This window comes from Camelus dromedarius, chromosome 24, assembly GCF_036321535.1.
Source record: "Camelus dromedarius isolate mCamDro1 chromosome 24, mCamDro1.pat, whole genome shotgun sequence".
NCBI classification, from domain to species: Eukaryota; Metazoa; Chordata; class Mammalia; order Artiodactyla; family Camelidae; genus Camelus; species Camelus dromedarius.
Window position 1 is genome coordinate 21,609,565 of NC_087459.1, and position 17,806 is coordinate 21,627,370.

General features: G+C 52.2%; 3 protein-coding genes across 4 annotated transcripts; 1 reads left to right on the forward strand and 2 right to left on the reverse strand.

Moving 5' to 3' along the window:
* Positions 1 to 2,258: 2,258 nt before the first annotated feature.
* On the reverse strand, positions 2,259 to 6,050 carry BCL7C (BAF chromatin remodeling complex subunit BCL7C). The gene is made up of 6 exons (XM_010996142.3): positions 5,763 to 6,050; positions 5,156 to 5,234; positions 4,730 to 4,838; positions 4,475 to 4,636; positions 3,005 to 3,090; positions 2,259 to 2,454 (listed from the first exon to the last, which is right to left on the reverse strand). The coding sequence occupies exons 1-6, from the start codon at positions 5,852 to 5,854 to the stop codon at positions 2,329 to 2,331; spliced, it is 654 nt and encodes a 217-aa protein (XP_010994444.3). The 5' UTR covers positions 5,855 to 6,050; the 3' UTR covers positions 2,259 to 2,328.
* Positions 6,051 to 7,794: 1,744 nt separating this feature from the next.
* Positions 7,795 to 12,580, forward strand: CTF1 (cardiotrophin 1). 2 transcript variants are annotated; one of them, XM_064478564.1, is made up of 3 exons: positions 7,795 to 8,501; positions 9,671 to 9,786; positions 11,531 to 12,580. In XM_064478564.1, the coding sequence occupies exons 1-3, from the start codon at positions 8,477 to 8,479 to the stop codon at positions 11,999 to 12,001; spliced, it is 612 nt and encodes a 203-aa protein (XP_064334634.1). In that variant the 5' UTR covers positions 7,795 to 8,476; the 3' UTR covers positions 12,002 to 12,580. The 2 variants fall into 2 exon arrangements, with proteins under 2 accessions (XP_064334634.1, XP_031288735.2); XM_031432875.2 differs by having other exon boundaries at positions 7,799 to 8,501; positions 9,668 to 9,786.
* A 779-nt stretch (positions 12,581 to 13,359) lies between these two features.
* LOC105102724 (cardiotrophin-2) lies at positions 13,360 to 15,541 on the reverse strand (the record flags this gene model as incomplete). Its single annotated transcript, XM_031432876.1, has 2 exons — positions 13,360 to 13,818; positions 15,392 to 15,541. Coding segments are annotated over 2 exons (609 nt in total), but the record flags the coding sequence as incomplete, so codon positions are not given.
* Between the last annotated feature and the right edge of the window lie 2,265 nt (positions 15,542 to 17,806).

Below are 17,806 nucleotides of genomic sequence, written 5' to 3' on the forward strand. Positions count from 1 at the left end.
AGGTGACAGTCAGGGATGTGGCTGTGGAAGAGGCAGTTTTTAAACCAGATCACAGAAGGGATGAGGGCAGGCTTGGGCTAAGGGACAGATGCTTGGGGACTGAGGCCTTGGGCCAGGGGAGGGACAGGAATGGGGAAGACTTTAGCCTTTCAAGTCTACTCAGAATTGGACTCTTCCTCCCCAGTCTTGAGGGCTGACAGGTGAGTCTCTGGCCTCTACCCCTACACCCTAATATCCTCATCTGTAAAACAGGGTAATAGGAAAAAGCAACCACTATTTAGTGAGCACTTACTATGTACCAAGCGAAGGTACTTGGTCTCCATGTACTGTCTCATTTAATCCTCACAGTGGTCTCACCAGGCTGATACTACTAACACCTCCATTTTACAGATGAGAAAACTGAGGCACAGTGAGGTTAAGTCACTTGCTCAAAGCCACACAGTGAGTGAATGAAGATGCTGAGATTCAAACCCAGAGCCTGAATTCTAGGCCTTAACACTGTACTACTGATATATACAAAGCACTTTACATTTTACAGAGCATGCTCGTCACCACATGGGGTGACTCATTGGGATAATGAGATGACCCACACACCCAGAAAATGGCTGAGATGTGGTGAAGATGAATAATGGCCCTCCAAAGATGTCCACGCCTGTCCCTAGAACCTGTAAATTCTGCTGATGTGATTAAATTAAGACTCGAGATGGGAAGATCAGCCTAGATTAACCAGGTGGGTCCAATGTAATCACAAGGGTCCTTAATACAGGGAGGCAGGAGAGTCAGAGAAGACGTAAGGATGGAAGCAGAGACAGAAAGGGAGTTTGGATGAAGCTACACTCCTGGATTTGAAGATTGAAGAAGGGGCCACAAGCCAAGGAACACAGGTGGTCTGCAGAAGCTGGAAAAGGCAGGGAAACAGACTCCTCGCTACAGCGTCTGGAAGGAACCAGCCCTGCTGATACTTTTACTTTAGCCCACTGAGACTAAGTTTGGAGTTCTGACCTCCAGAACAGTAAGTCACTAAAATTGTGGTAATTTGTTACAGCAGCAACAAGAAACGAATATACCACATCGCTGCACATGTGGCTTCCCTGGCCAGCCCTGGCTCAAATATTACTACTGCAGCTGTTAGCAGGAAATACCCTTAAATTTTTAAAAAGTTCTTTAAAGTTTCAATTTGGTCCTCTGAACCTCAGTCTCTTCTTCTGTTAAAAATAAAAATAAGGCTAATACACTGGACTCTGACTCTCTTGCAGGCCAGAGTGAAAGTACCTTATACTGTTTAAAGGTTCCCACAAACCACTGGGGCAGATGCTGCCACTGCTCAGATGAACAAACTAAGGCTCTGAGAGGGGAAATGGCCGGCATAGAGCCACACAGCTAGTGAGTAACAGAGCCAGGACTTGAACCAGGACCTCTGACTTCAGAGCTACCACACTGAGGTTCATGTCTCAAGAGTCAACCTCATGTGCCACCTCCTCCGAGAAGCCTTCCTGGAGACCCTTAGCCCATTCATTAATTCATTCATTTACCAAACAGTTGCTAGGACTGCTTTATACCTAGTGTGGTACCAGGCAAAGCTGAGACCAAGTTCTGCTCTCAGGAGCCCACAGTTTAGTGCACAAGACAGACACACAAACCAGTCATCCCCAAACAGCCTGATAAATGCTGAGACAAAGGGAAAGAAGCACACAGGGTTGTGTGAGTCCAAAAGGAGGGAAACCGACTGAGCCTGCGGTCAGGGAAGGCTTCCTGGAGGAGGTAGTCATTAAGCTGAGGACAAGTAAGATTCAACCAGAAAGGCAGGCAGGGGTGCCAGTGGAGGAATGGCTAAGCAGAGGCAGGGAGGCACGATGCTGTAGCTTCCTGAGGGCAGAGAACAGATTAGATCATCCCAGGCCCCAAAGTCCCTCTGGGCCTCCGTGTTCCTGTGTACATGTGGGAATCATGGGCCCAGCTGCCCAGAGCTCTGGTAATTGCTGGGCCCAGGGGAGGGCTGAGCAGAAAGAAGAGGGGTCCTGGGATTCCTAGAGGAGGAGGACTGAAGTTTAGGAAGGGTCAAAGGTAAGGAGGACAGGGTAGAGGGAGTACTGGGGAGCAGGGTCCTGGCTCAAACCCCCATTCCATGTCTGACTCATGGTGTGACTATAGGTAGGTCCTCTTAGAGCCTCAGTGACCCCATCTGAGAAATGGAGCATGAGACAAAACTGTCTCCAAAGACCCTCCCAGCCCTGATGGGGAAATGACATGACACAAAATTATAAAAGGGTCTTTATTTGTAAAAAGCCAAAGGGGCCCCTGGGGCGACAAGACAGGCAGGCCGGCTTCTCAGGGGTCAGGGGCATTTGGGCAGATGCGCTTGAGTGGGGGGGCGCCCTCCGAGTCCTCTGTATCACCCTGGGCTGCCTCGGGGACAGGTGGCACTGGCTCAAAGACGGGGTAAGCTTCAGGGGCCTGGAGAGGAAGGGTGGACAGGCGTGAGCTCCACCCAAACCCAGGAGTGCAGCCTCCTAGCCTCTGCCTTCTCCAAAGCCTCCACTCTACTCCCCTCCCAGACCTGGGAGTCTAGCCCAGGGCCAGGGCCCCAGAACACAGATGATGTAGGGCGCCAGAAACAACAACACTGTTTGGGGGAAAGAAGTTGATATTTGATATTTCTGGAGACTGCATCAAGGTAGTCCTTGTGGAAAAAGTCAGAAGTCTGTGAGGGACTTTCTTAAGCTAATTACATAATTTAGGATTTAAAAAAAAAATACTTGGAGGAGCACCATGATCTTTTCAGGCTTTTAATGGTCTTAAATCAGCCCCGATCCAGCCTGCAAGACTTTGTTTCTAAAACACCCTTTTCTTTTTAGTCCCAAGAACCCATCCTATAAGACTTCAGCTGTGTCCAAGGTCTACATTTCCCACTTGGACCTCAAGAGTGCAGCCCCCAAGCCTTTGGCTACCCCAGAACTCCCGTTCCCTCCAAGACCTGGGAATCCAGCCCTCTGTCCTCTCTCACCTCAGCCTCCAGCAATTCCGGAACAGGCTCCTCCTTGGTCAGCATTGGGGGCTCATCCGTGCCGCCTGCAGATATGCCCCCAGGATCTGGAACATCAAGTTAACAGACATTCCCTGAGCACCTACTCCATACATAGCAGACCAGGAGGGAAACAAACACCAAACACATAAGCCCACAGCCTGTGGGAGCACTGTGGAGGGAGCCGGACACCTGGCTGCAGCCCAGGAAGAAACCACAGGAAGGACATTCAGGTAGGGGCTTGATGGGTGAGTAGATTCGATCAGGTAGACAAGTGGGGAGGCGGAGCACACTTCAGGCAGAGGGAACATATGCTTAGCAAGTGCAGATTCTGGGGCTGGACTGCCTGGGTTCAAATCCTGACCTTGGAAAAGTGACTGAATTTCTCTAAGTCTGTTTTCCCATCCATAAAATGGGGACAATTACAGTAATTACTATGTGAGACTGTTGTAAGAATTAAATGAGCTCACACAGGAAAAGCCGTTAGTACAGCGTCTGGCACACAGTAAGTGCTTGATAAATGCCAATCATTGTTTTTTATTTTGATAAAAGTACAAACGTGTGTACCAAGCCAAGCTGAGGGAGTCAAAAGTCAGAGGGAGCCACTGAAGGCTTTGAGACAGGAAAATGACCCATCAAACTTGTGCTCTGGTAGTTGTGTGGGTGCAACTGGAGGAGAGAGACCTGCGAGAAGGCTGGAACCAGGTACAGGTAAGAGAGCTGACAGAGCCGGGGGAGGGAGAGGAAAGCAGACACACCTGGGAGGTGGATCTGACCAGAGACTGACTATATGGGAAGAAAGAGGAGCTGAGGAGGACTCACGCTCAAGATCCTGGCTCACTAGCTGGGTGAGCTTGGGCAACTTACTTAACCTCTCCGGGTTTCGGTTTCTCATCTATAAATGGAGATCATAACCCGTATAGGGTTGTAGTGAGAAGTAAATGAGATAAAACACGTAAAGTGCTTAGAAGGGTGCCTGGCTCACAATAAGAGCTCAATAAGTATTAGCTGTTATTATCACTTATTATTAATCACTTTTTAAATTAATCACTTCTGATTATCACAATGATTTATTCCTCAACAAATATTTACTGAGCACCTACTATGTGTCCCATGGTGTTCCAAGGATACAGTAATAAACAAGATCAACATAGGCCCAACATTCAGGAAGCTGATATGAGGTGGGAGTGGGAGAGAAAGATATTTAACTGGTAAATGGCTAAATTTACATGAAAATCTCAGACAGTGCAAAGTCATCTACAGACCCAAGAAGCTAGAAGAAGGAGAAAGACAGCCCCTAGAGGAGGGGCGGTGACTTTCCACAGGACTCAGGGAAGAGTTCCCAAGGAGACAACACAGGATGGGGAGCAGAAAGAGGGGTAAGCTAGTGGCTTCAGCTTTGGAGAGGACAAAACTCAGAGGAGCGGGCTCATGGGAGGCACCTGGTCCTACCTCTCTCCTGGCCCAGCTGTGGGGGCTGAGCATCCTCTGGGACCCCTTCTGGTGGTCCAGCAGGTGACACAGGGCGGCTGGGCTGGGGGGTGCCCCCAGGGCTGGGCTCTGTGCCCTTTTGCAGGGAGCCTTCCGAATGGAAGCTCTGGTTACTGTTCTCATCTGTGGGAGCAAAAGCCAAAAGGGTTGGGCCTGAGGCCCCCAGTCCCCTCCCTCAATCCTCACAGCCCCCCAAATCCCAGCATCCCTACATACCATTGAGATCCAGCAGGATGAGAGGGCCACCCCCTCGGGGACTGGCACCCCTGCCCCTCCGCTCCCGGCCTCGGGATCTCTCTGTCCCGCCACCTGCCCTCCGACGCTCCTGGGGGTTAGAGGGCTAAGGGTCAGAGTCTGCATTCTAGTTCGCTTGTAAAGCCCCACTATACAAAGAAGGAAACTGAGGCACAGAAAGCAAAAGGCCCTGCATAAGGTGACAGGTTGTGCACGCTGGGTTAGGTCTTGAGGGGCTGTGTGTTTGGTGGTGGGGGAAAAGGAAGAGGCGGAGTTGCAAATAATTGTTAACGTTGTGTGGGCCGCTGTACTCCAGGTCTTGAGTAGGGACTGGAGGTGGAGGCAAGGTGGGGAGGGGCTTGCCTGAGTGGCACAGATGCAGGGCCTAATGTGGGGGAGCTTGCTCACCTCCTCCTGAGGGTCCACCACTGGCACCCATTTGAAGATACGAAGGGAAGTGTCGCCCACAGTCACCCAGCGCTTCTCCCTGTGGGAAGGTGGGCGGACTGAGTCAGGCCTGAGGAGAGAGCCACCCCAGAAACTGGATACAACTGGGGAAACCTGTAGAAGTGGGGGTGAAGCACGAGGGAAGGGGCAGTTTTGCTAATGGGAGAAACACTGCAGACCAAGGGCATGGATGGGCATACCTCTAGAAAGTATGGTTTGGGGTAGCAGCTCTGCAGAAACCTGGGGTATATACATCGAAAGCACGACTGTGAGCCTGGCTGGGGACCATGGCAATGAAGATCCCGGGGCACACTTGAGGGAGGAGTGTCAAAGCTTCAAAGCTTCAGGGGGCGGGGCAAAAATGGGGGCTTCGGCTCCGGGAGGGCAGGGCTGGGGAACACGCTTTGTGGACCCTAGGATGTAGCCAGAAGAGAGAGCCCTGCAGATCCGGGGCGCAGCTGGGGGCACACCTAACACCTGGGGACCACAGCTGACGAAGAAAAGGTAGACGTATCTGGGGGAGCAGTGGCCCGCCGTGTCCCGTCCCTGGCCCTGAGGCAGCGCTCACCATCTCCGGACCTTCTCGATGGTCGCCATCACCTTCTTGATGTCATCCTTGGCCCGGCTCCGGGTCTCGGCCCGCACGGTCCGGCCGGCCATGCTGGCGGGGCTGGGGCCGAGGCCGAGCCTCCCGTCCGGCGGGTTCAGGCTCGGCGCCAGGCCGGGGCGCCGCTCTCCCGGCCTGGCCTGTCGTCCCTCCGGGAGTTGGCCGCGCCCTCCCTCGATCCCCAACGCCTCCGCGAGTCCCCGCCCCGCTTCCTGCCGCCGCGCCCCGCCCCGGCCAGTCTCCGGAGCGGCCGGGCGGCGCGGGCGGCCAGAGCCCAGGCCTGGAAGCCGGCCGGCCCCGCCCCGACTGGGCCCGCCCCCTCGGGGCGCCCAGACGCGCAGCGCCCCCTGCCCGCCACCGGGAGGAAGGTTGGCGGCAGCTCCGTGACTGGACGCGCGCGGCGGGGCTGCGGCCGTGCGTTCAGACCACTTGGGCGCCAGGGGGCGCGAGAGGGTATGTATTCCAGTGTGAGACCTCTGCGCGCTGAGGGGGTGGGGGTGTGTGTGTGGGGTGTGTGTGTGTGTGGGGGGGGTGTCTCTGTTCCTCACTAGGCTGTCTGGTTCTACACTGTCCAACTATCCCTTCATCCATTCATTCAACCGTCTATTAACTAAGTGCCAATTAAATGCCAGACACTGCAAATATGAGTGGCTCTCTATCCAAAAGAATGGCTAAAATGAGAATGACGGACCTTAACCAAGTGGAGGTGAAGAAGTAGCAACTAGACCGCTCATATTTCTGGAGGAGTGTAAATTGGTAGAGACACTTTGGAAAACTGGCGGTTTTCTAATGAAACCGAACAAATGCAACCTTAAGATCCAGCAGTTTTATTCCGAGGTCGTTAACACCCAAAAGAAATGCGTGGGTATGAGCACCAAGGGGCCTGTACTGGAATATTAATAGTGCTATTCATAATAGCCTCAGGCTGGAAACAACCCATGGACAGGAGAGTGGAAAATGAACTGTAGCCTGTTCACACCATGGAGGACACAACAAGGAGAGGGATGTCCTGCTACACTCAACAACAGGGACAAGTCTCAGGACAGAAGTCACATACAGGCGTACACACCATGTGATTCCATTCATATGAAGTTCAAAACAGACAAAATCAATTAATAGTGAGAGAAATCAGGATAGTGGTCACCCTTGGGACTGGGAGGGGCTGAGAGGGAGCTCTGGGAACTGATCATATTCTGTTTCTTAATCTGGTGCTGGTTCCCAGGGCATATTCATTCTTGAAAAATTCATCCAGCTGTACACTTAGGATGTGTGCACTTTTCCCTACATATATTTTACTTCAATGAAAAGTTAGCTTAAAATGAGTGTGTCTTGGTCAATTTTGTTTGAGGCTGTGTTTGCCAGCAGATACGACATTCTAAATTTGTGTGGCCATGTGTGTGCGTATTTCAAGGATGTAGCTATTGTGTTTGTGTGTTTTGGTGTGACCATGTCCAGGGGGGTTAAACTATAGGAAAGTGGTTATGACAGCATTTCTGGAGCCAGAATTCTGGGGTAAAATCCCAGCTCTGCTTATCCAGTGACCTTGGACAAGTCACTGATAACTATTTCCTCAACTATAACATGGGAGTGAGTTAATATGTGTATAACTCTTAGTGCCTTGCACACAGTAAATACCCAGGAATAGTCACTGTTAATAAGTGTGTGATGTGGCCCCTCCCAACAGTTGCACCTGCTGTCCTCTCTGCCAGTTAATCTCTTCCTTTCTTCTGGTTGTTGTCTGCTCATGGCAATATCCTCATGGACATACAGGCCTCCTTCCCAGTTTCTTCTCTCACAAACCCCATTACCTGTGTTGTCTATGGTCTCCCCATCAGACTGTGAGTTCCTCAGTGGGTCAGAGACCAAGAATGGATCATCTGTGGGCCCCAGAGCCCAGGACAGAGTGGTGCTTGGGAACCATTTGTGGTAACTGTTCAGGTTTGTCTGCACCAGGTCAGTCGGGTTGACGTGTGGGTATGACTCCCTGTACCTGTCTCTGAAGCTTGTTCCTGTGTGAGAATGAAGATCTTAACCCTTCAGTATATGTAGGTGTGTCAGAGGAACGGTTCTCTTACTAGGTCTGGTAAGGTGAGGTGAGGTGAGGTGGTGGCTCCCTCCTAGTAGGTATGACTATAAGAACGACGAGGGCAGAAGGCATTTGAGATGGGCCAGGAGGTATGTGTTGGCAGGTGTGGCCCAAGCCTGAGGGCGCCCATCTCGGCCTCTCACGCACCCCGCTCTCCCTCCCCAGCCAAGAAGGGCCCGCACATTCCAGTCCTGCCAGCTGCACCCTCTCCTACCCCCCTCAAACTTCCTCAAAAAAGCAGCTCTGGCGCCAAGACTTCCTCCAGGTCGGAGCGTGAGCCTTCTCCTCCCAGCGGGACTCAGGACTGCCTCCCAGGCCCCGGCACCCCAAGCCTAGATGTCCCAAGTCCACCCTGCACACAACCTGCCGCGCCCCTCAGGCCCCCTTCCGGACTAGGCCAGGCGAGCAGGGAGCTGAGCTCAGGGCCAAGGAATCCCGCCTGGGGCTGCAAGGGGAGGGGGGACGGGGGGGTAGAGTGTTTGGGGTCTGAGCCCTGATTGGCTACGACCGGGCCACGCCTCTACCCTTTTCCCCCTTCTCCCCCTCCGAAGGGGGGCGTGGAGGCAACCGGGATCAGCCAGGGGCCAGCATGAGCCGGAGGGAGGGAAGTCTGGGTAAGGGGCTGTAGGGCCGGATGCCGAGTGCCGGAAGGGAGCAGGGGTCAGAAGGGCTGGAAGCTGGGGTCTGGGTCCCCACCACCCTTAGGTTCGGGAAGGGAGCGGCCTCAGCAGGGAGAGCAGGGCCCCGGTGTCAGGTAACGAGCGGGTGAGTTGTGGGTGAGTTGTGGGTGAGCTGTGGGAAGGGACAAGCGCCCGAATTTAGAGGAGGCCTGGGGCTATGTCTTCAGGAACTTGGGCTCACGAGTTAGACCGCCGGTTCGAGTATACCCTGGGGGAGGATTGAGGTCATAGCTGGGGCTGGACGCCGTGATCTTCTCTGAGTATCGGGAAAGAATCAGAGCTGGGAGCCAGAGGGAGAGGTAAAGTTAGAGGAGGAAGTCTTTGGGACACAGGAGCGGGTGATTGACAACAGGAGACGAAAGTCGAGGCTGTTAAGGATAGGGACCCGCGGGGCAAAGTCCGCCCGGGGGCGGGGCGGGAGTTGCCGGGCCGGGACTACATTTCCCAGCATGCCCTGGGCACGTGCGCTGGCTTGTCGGGATATGTAGTCCTCCTCCCCGGGCGCCACCCTCTAGTTTGTGCTGGAGGGGTCCGGTGGCTGATCGCTGATACTGCCCGGTGCCCAGTACAGCGCGTTGCACGGAAGGGCCATCAGTCTCCCAGTCTGTAAAATGGACTTAAGGTTCACTTCAGTTAGAAGTTCTGTGCTTCAAGGATGCTGAATTCCACCAACAATCACTGAGGTACAGAACGATGTGAGCCCTACCCTCAAAAGGCTCCCAGGTTGAGGCAGATTCACATAAACAGCCAGTAAAAGAACCACCTTGGAAGTGTGAACAAATGGCCTTCAGTAGAAGGAAGAAGTTAATTTAAAGGAGGGGGTGAATCTGGAGGCTGCACTGAGGTGGCAGTGTTTGAATTTGGCTTTAGTAGGATTTCAGCAGTGACTTGGGGACAGGGAACACATTTCAGGTAGAACAACCGTTTGGCAAATGTCTGGTGCCTCACATTTTCCCTCAGTTAAATGGGACAGAGCCTGCCTGGCTAAAAAGTTGGAAAATTCAGAGTGGAGCTTCTGGGTTCAGGAAGAGCCAGGCTGAAAGAAGTAGTCATGAAGCAGGGGGTTGGGTACCCTCATTCCTCCCCCCTTTTCCCACCAGAAGACCCCCAGGCTGACTCCTCAGTTTCACCCCTTCCCCACTTGGAGGCCAAGATCCAACAGACACACAGCCTTGCCCGCCTCCTCACCAAATATGCTGAACAGCTGCTCCAGGAATATGTGAGTGGGGATGGGGGTGTGGGTACCAGGGGCCTGGGGAAGGGGGAAGTATAGATCACCTTGTCCTTGATCATCCATTTTCTCAGCTTCACTTCCCAGCTGTAGAAATTGGGGCTCCCAAGAGGGGTCAGTAACTGGCCCCTGGCCACATAGCAGATTGGAGGAGGACCCCTTCTGTGCCCCAAATGCTCCTCCGTTTGCTTCAGCTTGGAGGCTCCCTCCTTGGTGATTTTAGACAGAGGCAACCTGAGACAGTGAAGAGAACTGTAGTTTGGGAGTCAGGAAACCTAGGTTCTAGGCACTGTGTGATCTTATCATCTCACCTTCATGGGCCTGGGTCTCCCCAGGTATAAAAGGAGGCTGTTGAACAAGATGAGCTGTGGACTCTTACCTATGTTATGCAGAGAGGCCAAGAAGGGGTTTGAGTCTAGGGGTAAAAATGCCATCCCAAGATGGCACTTTTTTTTCTTTTTAATGGAGGTACTGGGGATTAAACCTAGGACCTTGTGCATGCTAAGCACGTCCTCTACCACTGAGCTATACACACCCCACAAAAGGGCACTTTTACAGAGAAGAGGGATCTGTCAACATCTTTGGTTGGACAGAGGACCCTGACCAAGTAAAGAAGGTAGTTCCCTAAATTAGTCTGGTGTAATGGTGGGAGGGTGTAGTTTTGAATTAGACTGTAGGCCTGCCAACTTGTTGTGACCTTGGGCAATAATGATAACATTGGGGGGAGGGTATAGCTCAAGTGGTAGAGTGCTGGCTTAGCATACACAAGATCTTGGGTTCAATCCCCAGTACCTCCTCTAGAAATAAATAAGTAAATCTAATTACCTCTCCCCCACAAAGAATTAAAAAAATTTTTTAATTAAAAAAAATTAAAAATAATAATGTAACAATTATGATAGCAATAGGATAATAAAACCAGCTTTGTAGTCCTACCAACTTTGGTTCAGATCCCAGCTTCTGCCCCTTCCTAGATGGATGACCTAGAGCAAGTCAGTCCCAATATCCTCATTTACAAAATCATCATCACACCCATTGTTGGAAAGATTAGGAATAGTGTGTTTAAAGCAGCAAGCACAATGCCTGAACCAGAAGCAAGATGTTAGCAAAGGATAAATGGTATTGTTACAACATCTTTACAAATTACAAATCACCTTTATCTTTTCATTTGTTCACTCACATGGCAGTTATTCATTGAGTCCCTGCTGCGTGGCAGGCAGGTGCAGAGGTGAGGGAAGCTGGGTGGAGGGAATGAAACAGACCCTACACATCTTCTGATTCTCAGCAGGTCCTTGGTAGGAAGGCAGGACAGGGAATGGTTCCTCTGTCTTACAGAGACCACTGAGGCTCAGAGAAGGAAATGGTTTTGTGCCAAACTGCACAGCTAGAAGTGGTGGAGGCAAGAGTTGAATCTGGGTCTATAAAATAGAAGTAATAATAAAAGAGCTAATATTTACTGAGTCATTCTTTAACATACTCATGACTACCTTATGATGTTGATACTGTTACCATCTCCATTGTGGAGATGAGGAAACAAAGGCACTGGGGTAAAGCTCACGGTGTTTTTTGTTATTTTGTATGATCTCAAACACAGCCGCTCTGTTGGCAGGAGTGTGCCACTTGCGAGATGGGGAAACTGAGACCCCAGGAGAGGGGTGGAGGGCTGAGTTCCCAGCGGATGAGTCGCGCTGCCGTCGCGCCTCCGGAAGCCGCCCTGACTGCCGCGTCTCCGCAGGTGCAGCACCAGGGAGACCCCTTCGGGCTGCCCGGCTTCTCGCCCCCGCGGCCGCCGGTGGCGGGTCTGAGCGCCCCGGCCCCGGGCCACGCTGGCCTGCCGGTGCCCGAGCGCCTGCGGCTGGACGCGGCGGCGCTGGCCGTGCTGCCCCCGCTACTGGACGTCGTGCGCCGCCGCCAGGCCGAGCTGAACCCGCGGGCGGCGCGCCTGCTGCGGCGCCTGGAGGACGCGGCGCGCCAGGCCCGCGCCCTGGGCGCCGCCGTGGAGGCCGTGCTGGGCGCTCTGGGCGCCGAGACCGGCGGGCCCCGGGCCGAGCCCGCCACCGCCGCCGCCGCCGCCATCGCCGCCGCCGCCACCGGGGGTGTCTTCCCGGCCAAGGTGCTGGGGCTCCGCGTGTGCAGCCTCTACCTCGAGTGGGTGAGCCGCACGGAGGCCGACCTGGGCCAGCTGGCGCCCGGGGGCCCGGCCTGAGTGCTCCTCGGCCTTCTCCATCTCTCTGCCTCTTCGTCTGTGTTCTCAGACTGTCTCCATCTCTGTTTGCTTTGTACGCTCTTGATTTCTTTTTCTCTCTGGGACCTGCTTGTCTGCTTGTGACTTACTATGTCCATCGTCCCCTTGCTTCCTCCCTCTTTTTCTCCATCGCTTGGGCCTGCCTCTTTGTGAATCTCTTTCTCTCCCCTCTCCCCATCTCTTCTCATCTCAAGTAGGGGGCACCTGTCACTCTGTTTCCTTCTATCCCTGTCTGTCCTTTCTTGGCCAGGGACATGCCTGCTTGCCCTGTGGTGGGAGGGCTACTCCAGACAAATTTCAGCGATCTTCCCCCAGCATCACTCCACCTGCTGCTCTCCCCCTCCCCATCCCATCCCTTGGACCCTGCCTCCATCCCTTTGAAGTCCTTCTTCCCCTTCCTCTGCCCTAACCCTGCACCTTCCCTTCCCTTCAAGTCAGGTCTGCAGAGAGAAAAAGTCAACTTCTTAAAGAGTTTTATTTCTGAGAATAAGTTAATTTTTGTAAACAAAATGTTTAAAAATAAAAAGAACACTAAAGTTACCAGTATATAGTTGTTGAAAATGGGGAGACACGTTTAAGGAGAATAGGATCCTTGGGGTACAACTTGGTCCCGCAGACATCTCCAAAAGCCACAGTACAGATAGGAGGTTCGTGAGAGCCCCAGGCCAGGGAAGCAATCTGTCAGCGCAGAATAGAAGTGGATGGGTCCCAGCAGGAAACATGTGACATGAGTCCTTAGTTTTTCAAGAATTTGACATCCATTGATTAGGAAGTGAAACACCTTAAGATGGGAAGTTGGAACAGTGGCCACAGTCAGAGAGGTAGACTAGGGGAGGAAATGAACTTCCACAAGAAGGGAGGCCTGTTTGCTTAGAAAGCCCACATCTTCATATAGCAAGTGAGGTAGACAGGAGAGAGCCCCTGGACTTCCACAAAGTTACATGAAGGGGAAGATCTCGGGGAGAGCCCAGGGAGGAGACCAACTTTACTCTCCCTGTAGAGTGGGAGGTGAAGCCTCTTCAAAGAGATAGTTATTTCCACCCAGGAAGCGGATAACCAGTGCCACTGGACTGGTAATCCATGAGATGATATCCACAGAATGCCACCCAGATCTGGAAGGGAGGCCATAGGACCTAGGCAGGAAGGCCCAGGCAATAGGGACTTGAGGCCTAGTTCCCAGGAGATGTTCCCAAATCCATATCACAGAAGCCCTGTCTGCTAAACGAGATGTGTCTCCTTACTACCCAAGAAGCAAGGCAGAAAAGAAACCATTGTGAAAGGGGAAGTGTTGCAGCCTCTGACCCGAAGTCCCACCTCCTTTATGAAGGGTATTTGGCCTTGAACAGAGCCAAGTCTCTCACAGCTCGGTCTGTCCAGTGGCCATATTCCCGGATTACTATGTAGCCTCGACATTTCCGCTCGAAAGCCGAGGCCCCAAAGGGAACAAGTCCAAGAGTATCCTCTGCTCGGGGGTTGGGCAGACCCAGGGCAGTCATGATGGCAGCCACGTTGCCCAGCATGCCTTGGGCCCTAAGCCTTGCATCCCTGAGCTGAGCCAGCAGGATGGGATTGTCAGGGTTCAGGTCTCTTTGGTCGTCCCCCACGAGCTGGAGGTGCTGGGTCAAGGCCAGGAAGGCCCCTTGGACACGGCTCAGACGCTCCCCATCATCCAGGGCATTCCAGGTCTTGAAGGAGATGTCAGCAGGAGGCAGACTGCTGAGCTGGAGCTCTGGGGCTGAGAAACCAGGGTCACTAAAGGGGCTGCCTTGAGCCTGGAGCTGCATGAGGGACAGAGACAAATAGGAGTGAGAGGACTGAAAGGCTGTCCTGGGGCTCCCCTGACTGTCTCCCATGAGACTGGCATCTTCCCAGTTGCCATTCCCTGCCTCTCAGGGAGTTGGTGGAATGTTCTAGCACAGAGCCTGGGCTCTGTTAGGTTCCATCTCGGCTGCTTCTGCATACGAGTTGTGCAACTTTGAATCGCAGCTTCAGTAATTCCCACGTGGCACTGTTACAGTGAAGATGGTAAGAAGTAATTTATATAAAGCACTTAGCAGGGCACCTGACATACAATAAGGGCACTAATACCATTCACTAATGATATATTTGTATTTATATCATGAACACTATGATTATATTACTCAGGACAACATTTTCAATCTAAATACATTATTGACAATATATTCTTGACAATTTACATCCCTGTTTCCTTTTTATTTATGGCATTTAGTGGTTTGTGTTTGTTCATTTTATTATTTAAAAAAAAATTGGGGGGAGGTAATTTATTTTATTTATTTGTTATTAGAGGAGGTACCGGGGATCAAACCCAAGACCTTGTGCATGCTATGCACACACTCTACCACTTGAGCTATACCCTCCCCCTGTTCACTTTATTATAATCATTAATAAATAATTCTTAGTATTATTGAGTTTAGTTGAGTGACTTCTCCATTCAAATTCTCACCTCCACAAACCTAGATGCACAGAATTTTAGTGTACACTGATAAAACCCCTAACTGACAGATCACCTAGTCCTCCACCCAATCTTACAAGTGGGGAAACTGAGGCTCAGGGTGCCCAAAGAAACCCAGGGACTGGTGGCAGATATGGACTAGAAACTAGATTAAGTAACTTCACATGGACATAGAATATAGTACAGTAGAAGAGTCACGAACTGGGGCCTCCAGGGACCAGGTAGATCAGGTCACTTGGGAAGAAGGTAGGACAAACATGGAGAGGGGCTGGAGGCCAACAAGATCCCCATGCCTGTTTTTTGACAGACATTCATACTCAAAACTTGACTGCGTGGCCCAAACAGAAAACACCTGTGGGTCAGACCCAGCCAGCAGGCTGCCAGTTTGAACTTCTAGAGTTTTGTGATCTCAGGCAAATTATCCACCTTCTCTAAAACTCAGTTTCCTTATCTATAAAATGGGTGATAATTCCACCTCACAGAACTATTTGAGGAATCAGTAAAATAATGAGGATAGAGTTCCCAGCATGGCATAGGGCTCAAGAAAGCACAGAGATGGTTGTGGAAAGAACCATGACCCCATCAAGCCCTTGCCTCTGTGTGCTTCCTTTGAATCTTCTACCAGTCCTGAGAGGTCAGCCAAGGCAGGCTCACCATCCTATTTGGCAGATGAGGAAGCTGAGTCCGGAGAGAAGGAATGACTTGCCCAAGGTCACCCAGCCATCAGTGACAGCGTTCTTGTGGGTGTGTCTCTAGTTGGCAGAGCCCCTGTACCTGGACCCACGGAGGAGCCTTCTGGCCTTTCTGTGCTTCCCCTACCCAGGGCTGGGCCAGAAGGGCAGCGCCCTCTCCCCTCATCCCCTGCGCATGTCACTCACGTAAGTCTGCAGCAGTGTTGACATATTCTCCTGCATGGAAAGCGCCAGGTTGTAGGCTTGAGTGATGCGCTCAGCTGGGGACATGGGGGCCCCCCGACTGAGGGGTGGCAGCAGCAGGGTCAGCAGGCAGAGGATGGCTGGCAAAAGAAATCAGAGGTCAGCACTAAGGCCCCGTCTTCGCCTGCCAATTCATTCATTTGTCAAAACAGCTTCTCGAATGGGTACAACCTTTGTGGCCTACAACGAACGATCTTGTGTGTCCGAGTCAGGGCAGAACCACTCTGTAAGGAGATTATTTCCAGCCCAGAACATTCCCCTGAACCCCAGACCCACATATTCAACTTCCCACTTGACATTTTCCATTGGATATTAGTAAGCATCTCAAATTCAAAATATCCAATGCTCAGATCTAGATCCCCTCTTCCCTGCCCCCTGCCCCGCAGACTTCCCCACCTCAGGAAAGAGCACGTCTATGTTCAGGTGCTCAGGTCAAAACCATGGGGTCCTCTTGGATGCCTCATTCTCTCCTTTTCTCCAAATTCAACCTACAGTAGATTCTGTTGGCTCTGTCCTTTAAAGGTGACCAAGAGGTCTATGTTTCTTGATCTGAGCACTTATGATAAGGATATGTTGACCTTGTGAAAATTCATTGAGCTCAAGACTTGTCCCCTTTCCCTATACTTTTTGCTAGTTATAATAAAAAGCATATGCTCTGCCACTGAGCTGTACCCCCTACCCCCCTTATACTTTAAAGTTTGAAAAGATGTATCCAAAATCCAACTACTCTCCTCCTCCGACTGCTACCGGCACTTCCTGCCTGGATGTTACCGTAACCTCCCCTGGGGTCTCTGCCTCCTCTCTTGCCTCCCTCCGCCACCTCGCAGCTCCCCAAGTCCAGCTAGGTCCCTCCTCTGCCCAAACCTCCCCATGGCTCCCACCTAACACGGTGAAAGCCAGTGTGGGCTCTGAGGCATCTGAAGCATCCTGAAGCATCCCCAACTCAGGCTTCGCCCTTGCTGGGCTCTGGCAGGATCACCCCCACACTTTCTCAAGGCTGGCTCCTTCTGGTTCTTCAGGCCTCAGCTCAAAAGCCCTTCCCTCTCCCCGCTGCACAGTCTTCAGAGCCTCCTGCTGTTTGCAGCTACCTTATTTATTTGGCTACTTGCTTGTGGCTGTCTCTCGCCTTAGAATGTTGGCTCTAGGAAAGAGGAAACCTCACCTGCTTCATTCACTGCTGCTTCCCCAGCACCTAGCTGAGCTCAATAAATATTTGTTGAATGAATGGATGCTGTCATGAACATCCTTATCCCAGCCTCTTTGGGCACTGCTGAAAGTGGGAATATCTGCTGGGAGGGATGTTCATTTTAAATTTGAGTAAATGCTGCCAAATTGTCTTCTCAAAAGTCAGGCCCAGTTTACCTTCCCACCGACGGTGTGAGGCTCAGAGAGGAGGGGAATTACCTAAGGTCACCAGCAGTGATAGAGACAAGAGGGAAACCAGGATGGCCTCCTTTGCTTCCCTGTCTACATTTCTAAATTCCCGGAAGGTGAAGGCCCTTTCATTCATTCATTCAACAAACTTGGATCACACGTCACCTTCTATTACACTGGAATTATAATTTCCTTATTTATTACATGTATTGGCTGCAGAATGAAATCTCCATTTACTACCGTGTTCCCAGATACTTAGAATACTACCTAGCACATAATAAGCACTCAATAATTATTTCTTGAATGAATGAATGAATGAATGAATGATAAATGAAGCCTTCTGTGTGTAAGGCTTTGGAGGTTCTCAGCAGATGCAAAAACAGCCAGGCACACGAGTCAGACGGGCCAGAGGGCCCGGGCAGTCCCCCCTCACCTGCTGGTCTCAGGACCCTGGTGCCTTGCCCCCGTCACTCACCTAGCTGGCAGCTCATGCTCTCGTCTTCACTCCTTCCTCTCGGCAGCCTCTGGGTAGTTCTGGGGCACCTGTCCTCCCACCCACTCAGGTGGCTTTATACCTGGAGCTGAGCACTAGGGCTGTCCACCAGGGAGGGAAGGAATCATACCCTGGGGGTGGGGTGGGGAAGGTGCAGATGCCCCAGAGGAAGGTGAGAGGTTGGGAAGGTGACATCCTAGTCCCCTTCAGCCCCCAAAATCGACCTTAAACCCTGGTTGCTGGGAGGAAGGGGGCAAGGCAGGGAGGGGATTATCGGGGGACAAAGGGGCCGCCCTGCTCCCTGCTGCTCTGCACGTCCTGGGATCCAGTTTCCCGTGAGGAGGCGGCCCCCTGCTCCGCCCCACAGGGACCCAGGCATTGGGCCCTGGCTCCAAAGGAGTTTGGAAAAGGGACAGGAAGGGTGGTGTGTGAGCGACATCACCCACACCCAGGTGCACCCTTAGACACAGGAGCATGTGCACGTCTACACA

What these genes read in the sequence shown, in the direction of transcription:
- BCL7C (XM_010996142.3), bottom strand. Translation starts at nt 5,854, where the DNA reads ATGGCCGGCCGGACCGTGCGGGCCGAGACCCGGAGCCGGGCCAAGGAT. An exon ending in ATCGAGAAGGTCCGGAGATG is followed by an intron (nt 5,235 to 5,762) that starts GTGAGCGCTGCC and finishes ACCTTCCCACAG; the next exon opens with GGAGAAGCGCTGGGTGACTG. An exon ending in TGGTGGACCCTCAGGAGGAG is followed by an intron (nt 4,839 to 5,155) that starts GTGAGCAAGCTC and finishes TCTAACCCCCAG; the next exon opens with GAGCGTCGGAGGGCAGGTGG.
- CTF1 (XM_031432875.2), top strand. Translation starts at nt 8,477, where the DNA reads ATGAGCCGGAGGGAGGGAAGTCTGG. An exon ending in CCGGAGGGAGGGAAGTCTGG is followed by an intron (nt 8,502 to 9,667) that starts GTAAGGGGCTGT and finishes TTTTCCCACCAG; the next exon opens with AAGACCCCCAGGCTGACTCC. An exon ending in AACAGCTGCTCCAGGAATAT is followed by an intron (nt 9,787 to 11,530) that starts GTGAGTGGGGAT and finishes GCGTCTCCGCAG; the next exon opens with GTGCAGCACCAGGGAGACCC.